This window comes from Triticum dicoccoides, chromosome 1A (genome assembly GCF_002162155.2).
Source record: "Triticum dicoccoides isolate Atlit2015 ecotype Zavitan chromosome 1A, WEW_v2.0, whole genome shotgun sequence".
NCBI classification, from domain to species: Eukaryota; Viridiplantae; Streptophyta; class Magnoliopsida; order Poales; family Poaceae; genus Triticum; species Triticum dicoccoides.
Genome location: NC_041380.1, coordinates 376,154,478 through 376,169,840, shown reverse-complemented (window position 1 = coordinate 376,169,840; position 15,363 = coordinate 376,154,478). Strand labels below are relative to the sequence as shown.

The 15,363-nt window shown below is 45.4% G+C and overlaps 1 protein-coding gene across 1 annotated transcript; it reads right to left on the bottom strand.

Annotated features, from left to right (window-relative positions):
- Window positions 1–10,808: 10,808 nt before the first annotated feature.
- Window positions 10,809–14,487, bottom strand: LOC119274359 (probable protein phosphatase 2C 47). The gene is made up of 5 exons (XM_037555043.1): window positions 14,319–14,487; window positions 13,621–13,798; window positions 13,340–13,537; window positions 12,494–12,699; window positions 10,809–11,683 (listed from the first exon to the last, which is right to left on the bottom strand). Exons 2-5 carry the CDS (start codon window positions 13,768–13,770, stop codon window positions 11,125–11,127), a joined length of 1,113 nt encoding a protein of 370 aa, XP_037410940.1. The 5' UTR covers window positions 13,771–13,798; window positions 14,319–14,487; the 3' UTR covers window positions 10,809–11,124.
- Window positions 14,488–15,363: the final 876 nt, after the last annotated feature.

Sequence of the window (15,363 nt, the reverse complement as noted above, 5' to 3'; positions counted from 1 at the left end):
AGTTCGGTGATGACCGTAATTAGGGTTTTTGTGATTTGATGTGCCGAAGGTTGTTCGGAGTCCCGGATGTGATCACGGACATGACGAGGAGTCTCGAAATGGTCGAGACATAAATATTGATATATTGGAAACCTGTATTTGGATATCGGGAACGTTCCGGGTTAAATTGGGATTTTACCGGAGTACCGGGGGGTTACCGGAACCCCCCCCCCCCCCGGGGGGGTTATTGGGCCTACATGGGCCATAAGGGAGAAGAGGAGGGCTGGCCAGGGCAGGCCGCGCGCCCCCTCCCCCTCTAGTCCGAATAGGACAAGGAAGGGGGGGCGGCGCCCCCCTTTCCTCTTTCTCCCTTCCTCCTTCCTTTTCCAACAAGGCAAGAGCGGGGAGTCCTACTCCCGGTTGGAGTAGGACTCCTCCAGGCGCACCCATAGGGCCAGCCGCACCTCCCCCTCTCCCTCCTTTATATACTGAGGTAAGGGGGCACCCCATGACACACAATTTGATCCTCATGATCGTTCCTTAGCCGTGTGCGGTGCCCCCTTCCACCATATTCCACCTCGGTCATATCGTAGCGGTGCTTAGGCGAAGCCCTACGTCGGTAGAACATCATCACCGTCATCACGCCGTCGTGCTGACGAAACTCTCCCTCAATGTTTTGCTGGATCGGAACTCGAGGGACGTCACCGAGTTGAACGTGTGCAGAACTCGGAGGTGTCGTACGTTCGGTACTTGGATCGGTCAGATCGGGAAGACGTACGACTACTTCCTCTATGTTGTGTCAACACTTCCGTTGTCGGTCTAGAGGGTACGTAGACAACACTCTCCCCTCTTGTTGCTATGCATCACCATGATCTTGCGTGTGCGTAGGAATTTTTTTGAAATTACTACGTTCCCCAACAGTGGCATCCGAGCCTAGGTTTTATGCGTTGATGTTGTGCACGAGTAGAACACAAGTGAGTTGTGGGCGATATAAGTCATACTGCTTACCAGCATGTCATACTTTGATTTGGCGGTATTGTTGGATGAAGCGGCCCGGACCGACATTACGCGTACGCTTACGCGAGACTGGTTCTACCGGCGTGCTTTGCACACAGGTGGCTGGCGGGTGTCAGTTTCTCCAACTTTAGTTGAACCAAGTGTGGCTACGCCCGGTCCTTGCGAAGGTTAAAACAGCACCAACTTGACAAACTATCGTTGTGGTTTTGATGCGTAGGTAATAACGGTTCTTGCTAAGACCGTAGCAGCCACGTAAAACTTGCAACAACAAAGTAGAGGACGTCTAACTTGTTTTTGCAGGGCATGTTGTGATGTGATATGGTCAAGACATGATGCTAAATTTTATTGTATGAGTTGATCATGTTTTGTAACCGAGTTATCGGCAACTGGCAGGAGCCATATGGTTGTCGCTTTATTGTATGCAATGCAATTGCGTTGTAATGCTTTACTTTATCACTAAGCGGTAGCGATAGTCGTGGAAGCATAAGATTGGCGAGACGACAACGATGCTACAATGGTGATCAAGGTGTTGCACCGGTGATGATGGTGATCATGAAGGTGCTTCGGAGATGGAGATCACAAGCACAAGATGATGATGGCCATATCATATCACTTATATTGATTGCATGTGATGTTTATCTTTTATGCATCTTATCTTGCTTTGATTGACGGTAGCATTATAAGATGATTCCCCACTAAATTATCAAAGTATAAGTGTTCTCCCTGAGTATGCACCATTGCGAAAGTTCTTCGTGCTGAGACACCACGTGATGATCGGGTGTGATAGGCTCTACATTCAAATACAACGGGTGCAAAATAGTTGCACACGCAGAATACTCAGGTTTAACTTGACGAGCCTAGCATATAACAGATATGGCCTCGGAACACGGAGACCAAAAGGTCGAGCGTGAATCATATAGTAGATATGACCAACATATTGATGTTCACCATTGATACTACTCCATCTCACGTGATGATCGGACATGGTTTAGTTGATTTGGATCACGTGATCACTTAGAGGATTAGAGGGATATCTTTCTAAGTGGGAGTTCTTAAGTAATATGATTAATTGAACTTAAATTTATCATGAACTTAGTACCTGATAGTATCTTGCTTGTCTATGTTTGATTGTAGATAGATGGCTCGTGTTGTTGTTCCGTTGAATTTTAATGCGTTCCTTGAGAAAGCAAAGTTGAAAGATGATGGTAGCAATTACACGGACTGGGTCCGCAACTTGAGGATTATCCTCATTGCTGCACAGAAGAATTATGTCCTGGAAGCACCGCTAAGTGCCAAGCCTGCTGCAGGAGCGACACCAGATGTTATGAACGTCTGGCAGAGCAAAGCTGATGACTACTCGATAGTTCAGTGTGCCATGCTTTACGGCTTAGAACCGGGTCTTCAACGATGTTTTGAACGTCATGGAGCATATGAGATGTTCCATGAGTTGAAGTTAATATTTCAAGCAAATGCCCGGATTGAGAGATATGAAGTCTCCAATAAGTTCTATAGTTGCAAGATGGAGGAGAATAGTTCTGTCAGTGAACATATACTCAAAATGTCTAGGTATCATAATCACTTGACTCAACTGGGGGTTAATCTTCCTGTTGATAGTGTCATTGACAGAGTTCTTCAATCACTGCAACCAAGCTACAAAAGCTTCGTGATGAACTATAATATGCAAGGGATGAATAAAACTATTCCTGAGCTCTTCGCAATGCTAAAAGCCGCGGAGGTAGAAATCAAGAAGGAGCATCAAGTGTTGATGGTCAATAAGACCACCAGTTTCAAGAAAAAGGGCAAAGGGAAGAAGAAAGGGAACTTCAAGAAGAACAACAAACAAGTTGCTGCTCAGGAGAAGAAACCCAAGTCTGGACCTAAGCCTGAGACTGAGTGCTTCTACTGCAAGCAGACTGGTCACTGGAAGCGAAACTGCCCCAAGTATTTGGCAGATAAGAAGGATGGCAAAGTGAACAAAGGTATATGTGATATACATGTTATTGATGTGTACCTTACTAATGCTCGCAGTAGCACCTGGGTATTTGATACTGGTTCTGTTGCTAACATTTGCAACTCGAAACAGGGGCTACGGATTAAGCGGAGATTGGCTAAGGACGAGGTGACGATGCGCGTGGGAAATGGTTCCAAAGTCGATGTGATCGCGGTCGGCACGCTACCTCTACATCTACCTTCGGGATTAGTATTAGACCTAAATAATTGTTAGTTGGTGCCAGCGTTGAGCATGAACATTATATCTGGGTCTTGTTTGATGCGAGACAGTTATTCATTTAAATCAGAGAATAATGGTTGTTCTATTTATATGAGTAATATCTTTTATGGTCATGCACCCTTGAAGAGTGGTCTATTTTTTATGAATCTCGATAGTAGTGATACACATATTCATAATGTTGAAATCAAAAGATGCAGAGTTGATAATGATAGTGCAACTTATTTGTGGCACTGCCGTTTAGGTCATATCGATGTAAAGCGCATGAAGAAACTCCATACTGATGGACTTTTGGAACTACTTGATTATGAATCACTTGGTACTTGCGAACCGTGCCTCATGGGTAAGATGACTAAAACGCCGTTCTCCGGTACTATGGAGAGAGCAACGGATTTGTTGGAAATCATACATACAGATGTATGTGGTCCAATGAATGTTGAGGCTCGTGGCGGATATCGTTATTTTCTCACCTTCACAGATGATTTAAGCAGATATGGGTATATCTACTTAATGAAACATAAGTCTGAAACATTTGAAAAGTTCAAAGAATTTCAAAGTGAAGTTGAAAATCATCGTAACAAGAAAATAAAGTTTCTATGATCTGATCGTGGAGGAGAATATTTGAGTTATGAGTTTGGTCTACATTTGAAACAATGCGGAATAGTTTCGCAACTCACGCCACCCGGAACACCATAGCGTAATGGTGTGTCCGAACGTCGTAATCGTACTTTATTAGATATGGTGCGATCTATGATGTCTCTTACTGATTTACCGTTATTGTTTTGGGGTTATGCTTTAGAGACGGCTGCATTCACGTTAAATAGGACACCATCGAAATCCGTTGAGACGACGCCTTATGAACTGTGGTTTGGCAAGAAACCAAAGTTGTCGTTTCTGAAAGTTTGGGGCTGCGATGCTTATGTGAAAAAGCTTCAACGTGATAAGCTCGAACCCAAAACGGAGAAATGTGTCTTCATAGTATAACCAAAGGAGACTGTTGGGTACACCTTCTATCACAGATCCGAAGGCAAAACTTTTGTTGCTAAATTCGGAGTTTTTCTAGAGAAGGAGTTTCTCTCGAAAGAAGTGAGTGGGAGAAAAGTAGAACTTGATGAGGTAACTGTACCTGCTCCCTTATTGGAAAGTAGTACATCACAGAAACCGGTTTCTGTGACACCTACACCAATTAGTGATGAAGCTAATGATAATGATCATGAAACTTCAGATCAAGTTACTATCGAACCTCGTAGATTAACTAGAGTAAGATCCGCACCAGAGTGGTACGGTAATCCTGTTCTAGAAGTCATGCTACTAGATCATGATGAACCTACGAACTATGAAGAAGCGATGGTGAGCCCAGATTCCGCAAAATGGCTAGAAGCCATGAAATCTGAGATGGGATCCATGTATGAGAACAAAGTGTGGACTTTGGTTGACTTGCCCGTTGATCGGCAAGCAATTGAGAATAAATGGATCTTCAAGAAGAAGACTGACGTTGATGGTAATGTTACTGTCTACAAAGCTCGACTTGTTGCAAAAGGTTTTCGACAAGTTCAAGGGATTGAGTACGATGAGACCTTCTCACCCGTAGCGATGCTTAAGTCTGTCCGAATCATGTTAGCAATTGTCGCATTTTATGATTATGAAATTTTGCAAATGGATCTCAAAACTGCATTCCTGAATGGATTTCTGGAAGAAGAGTTGTATATGATGCAACCAGAAGGTTTTGTCGATCCAAAGGGAGCTAACAAAGTGTGCAAGCTCCAGCGATCCATTTATGGACTGGTGCAAGCCTCTCGGAGTTGGAATAAACGCTTTGATAGTGTGATCAAAGCATTTGGTTTTGTACGGACTTTTGGAGAAGCCTGTATTTACAAGAAAGTGAGTGGGAGCTCTGTAGCATTTCTGATATTATATGTGGATGACATATTATTGATTGGAAATGATATAGAATTTCTGGATAGCATAAAGGGATACTTGAATAAGAATTTTTCAATGAAAGACCTCGGTGAAGCTGCTTACATATTGGGCATTAAGATCTATAGAGATAGATCAAGACGCTTAATTGTACTTTCACAAAGCACATACCTTGACAAGGTTTTGAAGAAGTTCAAAATGGATCAAGCAAAGAAAGGGTTCTTGCCTGTGTTACAAGGTGTGAAGTTGAGTAAGACTCAATGTCCGACCACCGCAAAAGATAGAGAGAAAATGGAAGATGTTCCCTATGCTTCAGCCATAGGCTCTATCATGTATGCAATGCTGTGTACCAGACCTGATGTGTGCCTTGCTATAAGTCTACCAGGGAGGTACCAAAGTAATCCAAGAGTGGATCACTGGACAGCGGTCAAGAACATCCTGAAATACCTGAAAAGGACTAAGGATATGTTTCTCGTATATGGAGGTGACAAAGAGCTCATCGTAAATGGTTGCGTTGATGCAAGCTTAGACACTGATCCGGACGATTCTAAATCGCAAACCGGATACGTGTTTTTACTGAACGGTGGAGCTGTCAGTTGGTGCAGTTCTAAACAAAGCGTCGTGGCGGGATCTACATGTGAAGCGGAGTACATAGCTGCTTCGAAAGCAGTAAATGAAGGAGTCTGGATGAAGGAGTTCATATCCGATCTAGGTGTCATACCTAGTGCATCGGGTCCAATGAAAATCTTTTGTGACAATACTGGTGCAATTGCCTTGGCGAAGGAATCCAGATTTCACAAGAGAACCAAACACATCAAGAGACGCTTCAATTCCATTCGGGATTTAGTCCAAGTGGGAGACATAGAAATTTGCAAGATACATACGGATCTGAATGTTGCAGACCCGCTGACTAAGCCTCTTCCACGAGCAAAACATGATCAGCACCAAGGCTCCATGGGTGTTAGAATCATTACTGTGTAATCTAGATTATTGACTCTAGTTCAAGTGGGAGACTGAAGGAAATATGCCCTAGAGGCAATAATAAAGTTATTATTTATTTCCTTATATCATGATAAATGTTTATTATTCATGCTAGAATTGTATTAACCGGAAACATAATACATGTGTGAATACATAGACAAAAACAGAGAGTCACTAGTATGCCTCTACTTGACTAGCTCGTTAATCAAAGATGGTTATGTTTCCTAACCATAGACATGAGTTGTCATTTGATTAATGGGATCACATCATTAGGAGAATGATGTGATTGACTTGACCCATTCTGTTAGCTTAGCACTTGATCGTTTAGTTTGTTGCTATTGCTTTCTTCATAACTTATACATGTTCCTATGACTATGAGATTATGCAACTCCCGTTTACCGGAGGAACACTTTGTGTGCTACCAAACGTCACAGCGTAACTGGGTGATTATAAAGGTGCTCTACAGGTGTCTCTGAAGGTACTTGTTGGGTTGGCGTATTTCGAGATTAGGATTTGTCACTCCGATTGCCGGAGAGGTATCTCTGGGCCCTCTCGGTAATGCACATCACTCAAGCCTTGCAAGCATTGCAACTAATAAGTTAGTTGCAGGATGATGTATTACAGAACGAGTAAAGAGACTTGCCGGTAACGAGATTGAACTAGGTATTGAGATACCGACGATCGAATCTCGGGCAAGTAACATACCGATGACAAAGGGAACAACGTATGTTGTTATGCGGTCTGACCGATAAAGATCTTCGTAGAATATGTAGGAGCCAATATGAGCATCCAGGTTCCGCTATTGGTTATTGACCGGAGACGTGTCTCGGTCATGTCTACATAGTTCTCGAACCCGTAGGGTCCGCACGCTTAAAGTTCGGTGACGACCGTAATTAAGGTTTTTGTGTTTTGATGTACCGAAGGTTGTTCGGAGTCCCGGATGTGATCAGGGACATGACGAGGAGTCTCGAAATGGTCGAGACATAAAGGTTGATATATTGGAAGCCTATATTTGGATATCGGAAACGTTCCGGGTGAAATCGGGATTTTACCGGAGTACCGGGGGGTTACCGGAACCCCCCGGGGGGTTATTGGGCCTACATGGGCCATAAGGGAGAAGAGGAGGGCCGGCCAGGGCAGGCCGCGCGCCCCTCCCCCCCTAGTCCAAATAGGACAAGGAAGGGGGGGCGCCCCCCCCCCCCCTTTCCTCTTTCTCCCTTCCTCCTTCCTTCTCCAACAAGGCAAGAGGGGGGAGTCCTACTCCCGGTTGGAGTAGGACTCCTTCAGGCGCACCCATAGGGCTGGCCGCACCTCCCCTCTCCCTCCTTTATATACTGAGGCAAGGGGGCACCCCATGACACACAAGTTGATCCTCGTGAACGTTCCTTAGCCGTGTGCGGTGCCCCCTTCCACCATATTCCACCTCGGTCATATCGTAGCGGTGCTTAGGCGAAGCCCTACGTCGGTAGAACATCATCACCGTCATCACGCCGTCGTGCTGACGAAACTCTCCCTCAACATTTTGCTGGATCGGAACTCGAGGGACGTCACCGAGTTGAACGTGTGCAGAACTCGGAGGTGTTGTACGTTCGGTACTTAGATCGGTCGGATCGGGAAGACGTACGACTACTTCCTCTACGTTGTGTCAACACTTCCGTTGCTGGTCTACGAGGGTACGTAGAAAACACTCTCCCCTCTCGTTGCTATGCATCACCATGATCTTGCGTGTGCGTATAATTTTTTTTGAAATTACTACGTTCCCCAACACCGCTCCCAACACATCTCGTACCTGAACTGCCTCGGTCCCCGTGAAACTGCATGCTGCATGTCAAGCTGGAGGAAGATGGGAATATGATCAGAAGAAACCGCGTGCTTATGTTCCAGAATAGCTGTTGGAAAAGCCAAAGACCATGCTGGATTAGCGACGCATCTATCCAGCCGAACTCTAGCGTAAGTTCCTCCTGCCACCTTTTTTCAAACATCCAGTTGATTCCAGTGAAGCCTATATCTGACAAACCGCATGTATCAAGCGCATCTCTAAATGCATCCATTTGTGCCTGACTTCTGTTTGCCACTCCGTCGTGCTCATGTGAGTATAACACCTCATTAAAGTCTCCTATAACCGCCCATGGCAGATCGTTAGCACCAACAATGCTGCGTAGCATGTCCCATGTTTTATATCTCTCCACTACCTGGGCCTCCCCATAGACGAAAGTGACCCTAGTTTTTATCTAAGCCAGATCATCTATCACAACATTAATATGATACTTGGAGTAACCATCAACCACTAGCTTTATTTCATCATTCCAAAAGATACCAAGTCCACCACTTCTCCCAGAACTACTAACTGCAAAACTATTGGTAAATCCTAATGAGCCTGCTAAATTCTCTACTCGAGAGCCCTCTATCTGAGTTTCGGCAATGCATAATACAGAGGGGGCAAGTTGCCTCGTTAGATCACGAAGCTCTCGAACTGTCGCGGGTTTGCCAGCCCCGCGATAGTTCCAACATAGTAGACTCACTGCGCATGGCGCGACTCCCCGTGGGAGCCCGCCAAATGCGCATCATTGTTTATTGTCAACACTAGACTCTTCACCATTGAGTTGTCTTGGGCTGGTAGAGAAAGCTTGTTCCTCTTTGGTTCCTGCTTGGATGGAGAGGTCACCGGTACATCTTGACTCTACTGCATAGGCAAAGGGTTGCTTGGTTGGGCAACAGGCATAGAGCTAGCTGAACCCCTCGAGTCCAGCATCACTAGGGCGCCCCTTTTCCTGTTATTTTCCGCATCATCCATTGCAATATCTTCCTTCATGTTCTTTGAAAGCTCCTGCTCATTCCACCTCTCCTGACTCCTCTGAGAAGAAACGCGGCCTCGTCCACGGCCACGACCCGATCTGCCACGCTCTCTTCCTTCTCCCGGTCCCCGGCCCGGTCCTCTGAACCACGATGCCCGCAAATTCTTATAAACCAGAGCTTCAGGTGGATGAACACCATCACCGTGCTCCTTAAACTGGTGTGCAAGGTGGCCACACACAGCGCACCAGTCTGGTGATCGCTCGTATTTTACCAGAAAGATTTTCCTTTTCCCCTCTTTCACCATAGAGACTGCATTCTTTAGAGGAAGATGAACATTGATCTTAACCCTAACTCGTACAAAGTTGCCTTCAAAGTCTTGTGATTTTGGTTCAGCGTATATGTACTGCCCAATTTTCCCTGCTAGTGCTTTAATCATTGGGAAGTACCCGTCAGGAAAGTCATGTATATCAAGCATATCCAGATTCACCTCTGAAGGCTTAGTGAACCCGTCATACTCAGCAAGCACCACCGCGTTTCCTTTGAAGGTCCACGGTCCCTCCGCCATGACGTGTTCCCAATCGTCGAGGCACGAGAACTGCATAGTGTACAGATTTTCTTTGAGCGGACGGATCTTTACCTCCTGCGCTAGGTCCCAGGCAACCCTCATGTTACGGAAGAACCAATATTGGCTGTAGTTCTTAGGGGTGTGAACTCTTGTGATAGCCATCCACCGCACCGCTGATTCAGATGGAACATCTTGCTCCTCGAAAACCACATCATCTAGGTCATCCTCAGTAATGCCCAGATTCTTCATCATCTCCTCAACATCGCTTGCCTCCGCGCCTGATCCAGACGCGCGGCTAGCCATACCGCAAACCCTAACCCGACGAAACAGCGATCACCAGGTTTGACGGAACCCTATCTGCCTTCTCCTCCTCCCGTAAACCCTAACAAGGCCGAGACCGGGGAACGATGCAAGATCGCCCCTTGATCAGTCCAAGCCTGGCTAGGGACCGGAGGAAGATCGGCGAGGGGATAGGATAGTCTCAACGGCGGCTCGGAGAGTCGCCGAGAGAAAACGAAACCCTAATAGGAGGGGAGAGTCTGCACTTAAGGTGTGAAGAATCTGGTCAGGGAAAGCCCATGTTCCAATCGAGCCCACCTCTTGGGTACAAAGGAGTACAAGGATAAATTCGATCCCTTATTCCGATTCTTTCTCCCCTATAAAAAGAGAGGTCTGATTCATTCTGAAATGTAAACGAGCACCCAAACAAGACCCTTCAACCCCAACGAGTCACCAGTCACCAGAGTTGTTGACCTTTGCCACTAAGCAAACAAAAAAAAAGTGGACTTCTGCAACACTGCGTCCAGTGAGACCTCAAGATGGAACGAGGGATTATATGGTTTTAAAGTTCCAAAATCAATGCAGTTCGGGAAAAAGTTATCCCAGAAATGATCAAATTCGTCGCACGTGATCATCGCTGTGCAGCCACACAAGCGGCATCGCAGGCAAGCTGCAAGCAGAGGAGTCAGTGGAAGTGTTGCAATACAAGAAAATATTTGCAAGTTTGAGTAGATGGGTCCATCAGTGAGCTTCGTACCACTCCCTCCGTTCCAAATTACTCGTCTTAGAAATGAATGTATCTACAACTAAAATACATCTAGATACATCCATACATGTGACAAATAATTCGGAACGGAGGGAGTACTACAGTACTATCTTCCCAAGAATTTATGCAAGCTATGTGCACGGCATCGTTGGACTTGAACTTACAATGCTACCATCAGACAATACAATAAAGAGCAAGGATTAAAAGTTCATTTCTCTGTCAGGTTTACCAACGTAGATATGATATCATTTATCATCTGAGGGATAAGGGGGAGTTCATAATTTAGACTAGTATAACTCCTGAGCAGAGCAAAATTGATCAGCTATAATAACTGTCATTTGTACCAGAATAAGAAAGCCGGGCATTGCCCAATTACACTCTGGACAATCAAACGCTAGCCGGTACAAACAGAGCATTGCCTTCGCAAAATGATTAGCCTACACCTCAACAAAATTTGGAACATGATTCTACACAACTTATTCCAGGGACCTATAGTGGCGAGACCTGGGCAAAACTTTCAAGGAACAACAACAAATAATATAAGATCATACAACAAAAGGGTTACGCGAGGGAGGAAGACATGTTTAGAGAGGGAGGTCAGGCATTACTGTCGAGAGCACCCTTTAGCATATGCAACCCTTCCATCGAAATACTTCTCCGTACTCGGAATCTTGGGATCTCAATTTGAGGGGGTGGGTCTGCTGAGAAGCATACAACTACCGCAGTTAGGTTGTCGCAAGTGTCTCGTCTGAGCGCTTCCTGAACAAGTTCTCTTGAGCACCTTTCCGGATCGTTGTGGGCCATCAGCTCTTTCCGTACCATTGACACGGCACATTGGCTGGTCATCACATCCCAAAGGCCATCACATCCTATTATCAAGAACTCGTCTTCCTCGGTGAGTCTAACCTCCTGAAATTCAGGTTCTGGAGTGAGAGGGCTTATAGACCCTTTAGAACCTTTGACGTGCCAATCACCGATTGCCCTTGCTACAGATAGCTGACCGTTGAGATAGCCATCGAAGACTATGCCACCAAGGTTCTCAATCCTGAGCTTTTCACTCTTGCAGTTGGGTTTGTGATCTTTTGACAGCTCAACAGCTCGTCCTCGCTTTCCTAACACAGCTCGACAATCTCCTGCATTTGCAACAAGCAATGTCCTGTACCATTGAATGAGGTGGATGAGAGTATATCATAAGATGCAAATAACCAATCTAAAGATTGCAAACACAATACAGGTTCTACTCTGGTAATGTGTCAACTATTAAAGGCAAGGAGGCCCAGAGGACAGCTTGGTACAGCAAAGAACCTTGTGTTCGGTTGAGACATTAGGGGTTGAAGCAATAAATGTGAAGTAGCTGTCAGATATAAAGGATATGAAGTAGCCTCTATAATTTCAAAAATACTCCCTCCGTCCCATAATGTAAGACGTTTTTTGACACTATTATGGGACGGAGGGAGTAGGAAGGAATAGTGTCCAATTATTTACCACTAAAGTCGCAAAAATGCCTAACCAACAACCCAGTGAGTTCTTCTAACCAAGAATAACACAATACCCAGCTTCAAATCAGTTTCTTTTCTATGTCAACAAACTGGTTTTGATTTAACTCCTTGCAATATTATACAATGAATGGAAAACATTATTACAAACTCCCTCCGGTTGGTTTTATAAGTCAGGCATGGATTTTTAGGTCTTCAATTTACTAATAAAATATGTGTTATATGTCACAAAATAATATATTTAGAAACTTCATTCGACGACAAATCTGAAGATATAATTTTTGTGGCATTTAACACATGTTTCTTTAGGCAAATTGAAGACCAATACCCGTACCGGAGGGAGTACAATAACATTGACAGGTAAACCCAACCGGAAGGGGTGCAATAACATTCGACAGGTGTCTTCTTAGGATGCCTTGTGTCAGTAAAATTAAAAGTTTTGGTACTAGCACCAAAACTTAGTAACTTACCTGCCAAAAATAAGGGCCGTCAATGCTGTGGTCCCTGAATTGCGGTCAAGAGAATGGGAATCTGCAATCGCGTGATCAGCCTTTACAAATGCACTTCTGATTGCTTTCTCCATGCTGTTGGGGAAGTGACCATCTTCGATTATGAACTTCAGTAAGTTCTTCCGAACAAAACAGACTGCATCTGTACCACCATGACCATCAAACACCTGCAAATTATGTCAAGAAAATGTATCATTAAACATTAGTTGTGCTACGAAAGTCAAATGCCACAAAAAAATTCCCCCACAAAACGAATAATTACTGCACTCAAGAACCAGGAGACGCCATTCATATGCAAGGCGTGGTTTTTCTTTAATTGAATACAGGGCCCAGTTTAGCATAAAAAACTGTAGAATTTCAATCCACAATACAGCTCTTACTGTTTACAAAGAACTATTTCTCCTTCTGTTAAAAGCATGATTCAAGAAAGACACTTTTTGTTTGCAGAGGTTTCCATTGTACTAGCAAATAAGAAATGAAACTAAAAGCATCTATCAATGCTTATAATGAACTGATTCGCCTCAACGCAATCATTCAACCACAGTATTACAATCATTTCCACCATCATACGTCCACAACCGACGTAATCATGCATTTCCAAGTTGAGCAAATGAACACATCTAGAAGCTATTATCGCAGCATTAGTGCTGCACATAAGTCAGAATGGGTGGCATTATTATCACAGAAAAGTCACACCAGACTAAATCATTGATTCATAATGAGCACATGCATTGTCAAACAGTTAATGGGACAAGAACAGTGAGGAACCACCGGAGCGAAATTTATGGTAACTGTAATCCAACTCACCCCATAGAAAGCACCCGGTGCAGGGATAGCAGGGGTACGCATTCCGAGGTGCTCGATGAGGCTGTCGATGCAAACATGCTCGTCCTCCATGTAGGACTTTGGCCCGATATTGGCGCAGCTCCCAGACCGGAAGACCGGCAGGAAGGTGGGACGGATGTCTGCTGGTGAGATCAAGCTCAGTGTTCCCGAATCCAAGCCCTGCAAGAAAACAAAAGAGAAACACATAGTAGTTTGAGGAAATGGCCAGGCAATGAGCTGGAGGGGATAGTCAGTGTGGTTACCAAGTCTGTGGAGGCCGCGGCGATGCGCGCACTGCTGGCGCAGTGGCGTATGGCCGTGAGCTGGTGACGCGGCGGCTTCCGGGCCATGGGGCTACCGGTGGCGCTGCCGCCGCTACTGGGTGGGGTCTCCGGGTCAACGCCTCCGCTCATGATGTCTGGGGCTCTTGGCTACTCTGTTCTGTTGGTGATCAGAGACAGTACAAGAAACAAAATCATTTGAGGAAAAAAAGATGCAACTTTCCGCTCCTGAAAGCTAGGAACGATTAGAGACGAAGAACATTTCCGGATTGCTGGGAGATTGAAAGCAGTCCTCCCGATCGGCCATGATTAGAGCCGTACCAATCACGCCGCCATGATAATAATATCTAATCGAGCGAAAAAAAGGAACACCCGTAGCATCAATAACAGGAAAGAATTGAAATCCGCTTCCCTCCCGCCCGTGCAACGATTGGAACCAATAGCCGCGCCCGGGACGGCGCCATTTCCGCCGCCCCGGGACCTCCGTGGGCGCAGGCGAGCAAAAGAAATCCCTCCTCCCGCACTGCCCCAACAGCCGACCAAGAACGATCCGATTTCTCCACGACGGCCACGACGAATCCGTCCATCCGGGCGAACGAACGAACCGAAGATGCAGAGTTGCGGACAGGACATGTCAGATCAGGGAGGTGCCGGGCAGGCAGGGAGGGAGGAGCGCTCACCACCGGAGAAGGGAGAAGGGCCGTCGCCGCAGCCGCGCCGTGCGATGCGCCGGGTAGGAGGAGGAGCTGGTGGCGACGATGGGGGAGGAGCGTGCAGGAGGTCGTGGATGGGGAGGAGCTCGTGGCGGATTTGGGGACGGGGGCGGGGCGAGGTGAGGAGGGAGAGGGGGCTGGTCTTGGGGGCGGGCGGGCGGGCGAGATGGTTCGTGTGATCCCATCTGCGGCGCAGCTGTGCACGGCTGGATGTGGGTGGGATGCGGCTCCGGTGTGCATTCCGTGTCTCTGTCGGGTCCGCCCGTCCGTCCCTCCCTTCCCTCGCTTTCGTTCTGCGTGCATAAAATAATGCCCGTCTACTGCTTTCTGCTTGGACCTTTTCGCCCCTTTCCTGCTGCTGTCTTAGATTTTTCTTTGTCTCTACTGCCACCACTGCTTCTTATCTATACCAACCAGTTAATCTATACATGCAATGCACGTTAATTTTAAAATATATTAAATACATGTGGATATTAAATAAGATATTATATGCGTGTTATTATGTGATCAGCATTATATTTGATATGAAATTAACTACACGCCGTTTAGCGTGTAGTTAATTTCATGTCAAATATAGTGCCGAAGGCGCCAAATTTTATTCATCTCCAAGAGTATTACAGAGGGATATACAGAAGGCCCTATTATAAATAAATAAAAAGAGCAACTTCTGGACCTACATATGTGGCGATGAACAAAGTTGAAAGAAATAGAAACCTAAAAATTTAAGGCCTCCTTTGGTTTGGAGGAATTTCATAGAAATTTTAGAGGATAGAATTTTTATAGGATTTTTTCCTTTAAAGCCTTTTGGTTCATAGGAATAGATTCATATTCCTATATAGGATTGGTTCCTATCCTCCACATTTCATAGGAAAATAAAAATAAGCCTAGACTCAATGAAAAAATTCCTTTGGTGTCAACCAAATGACATCTTGTTTCCTATTCCTATTCATAGGATTTGAGATACATGTCATCTCATTTCCTACAAAATTCCTATTCCTATGATAATCCTATC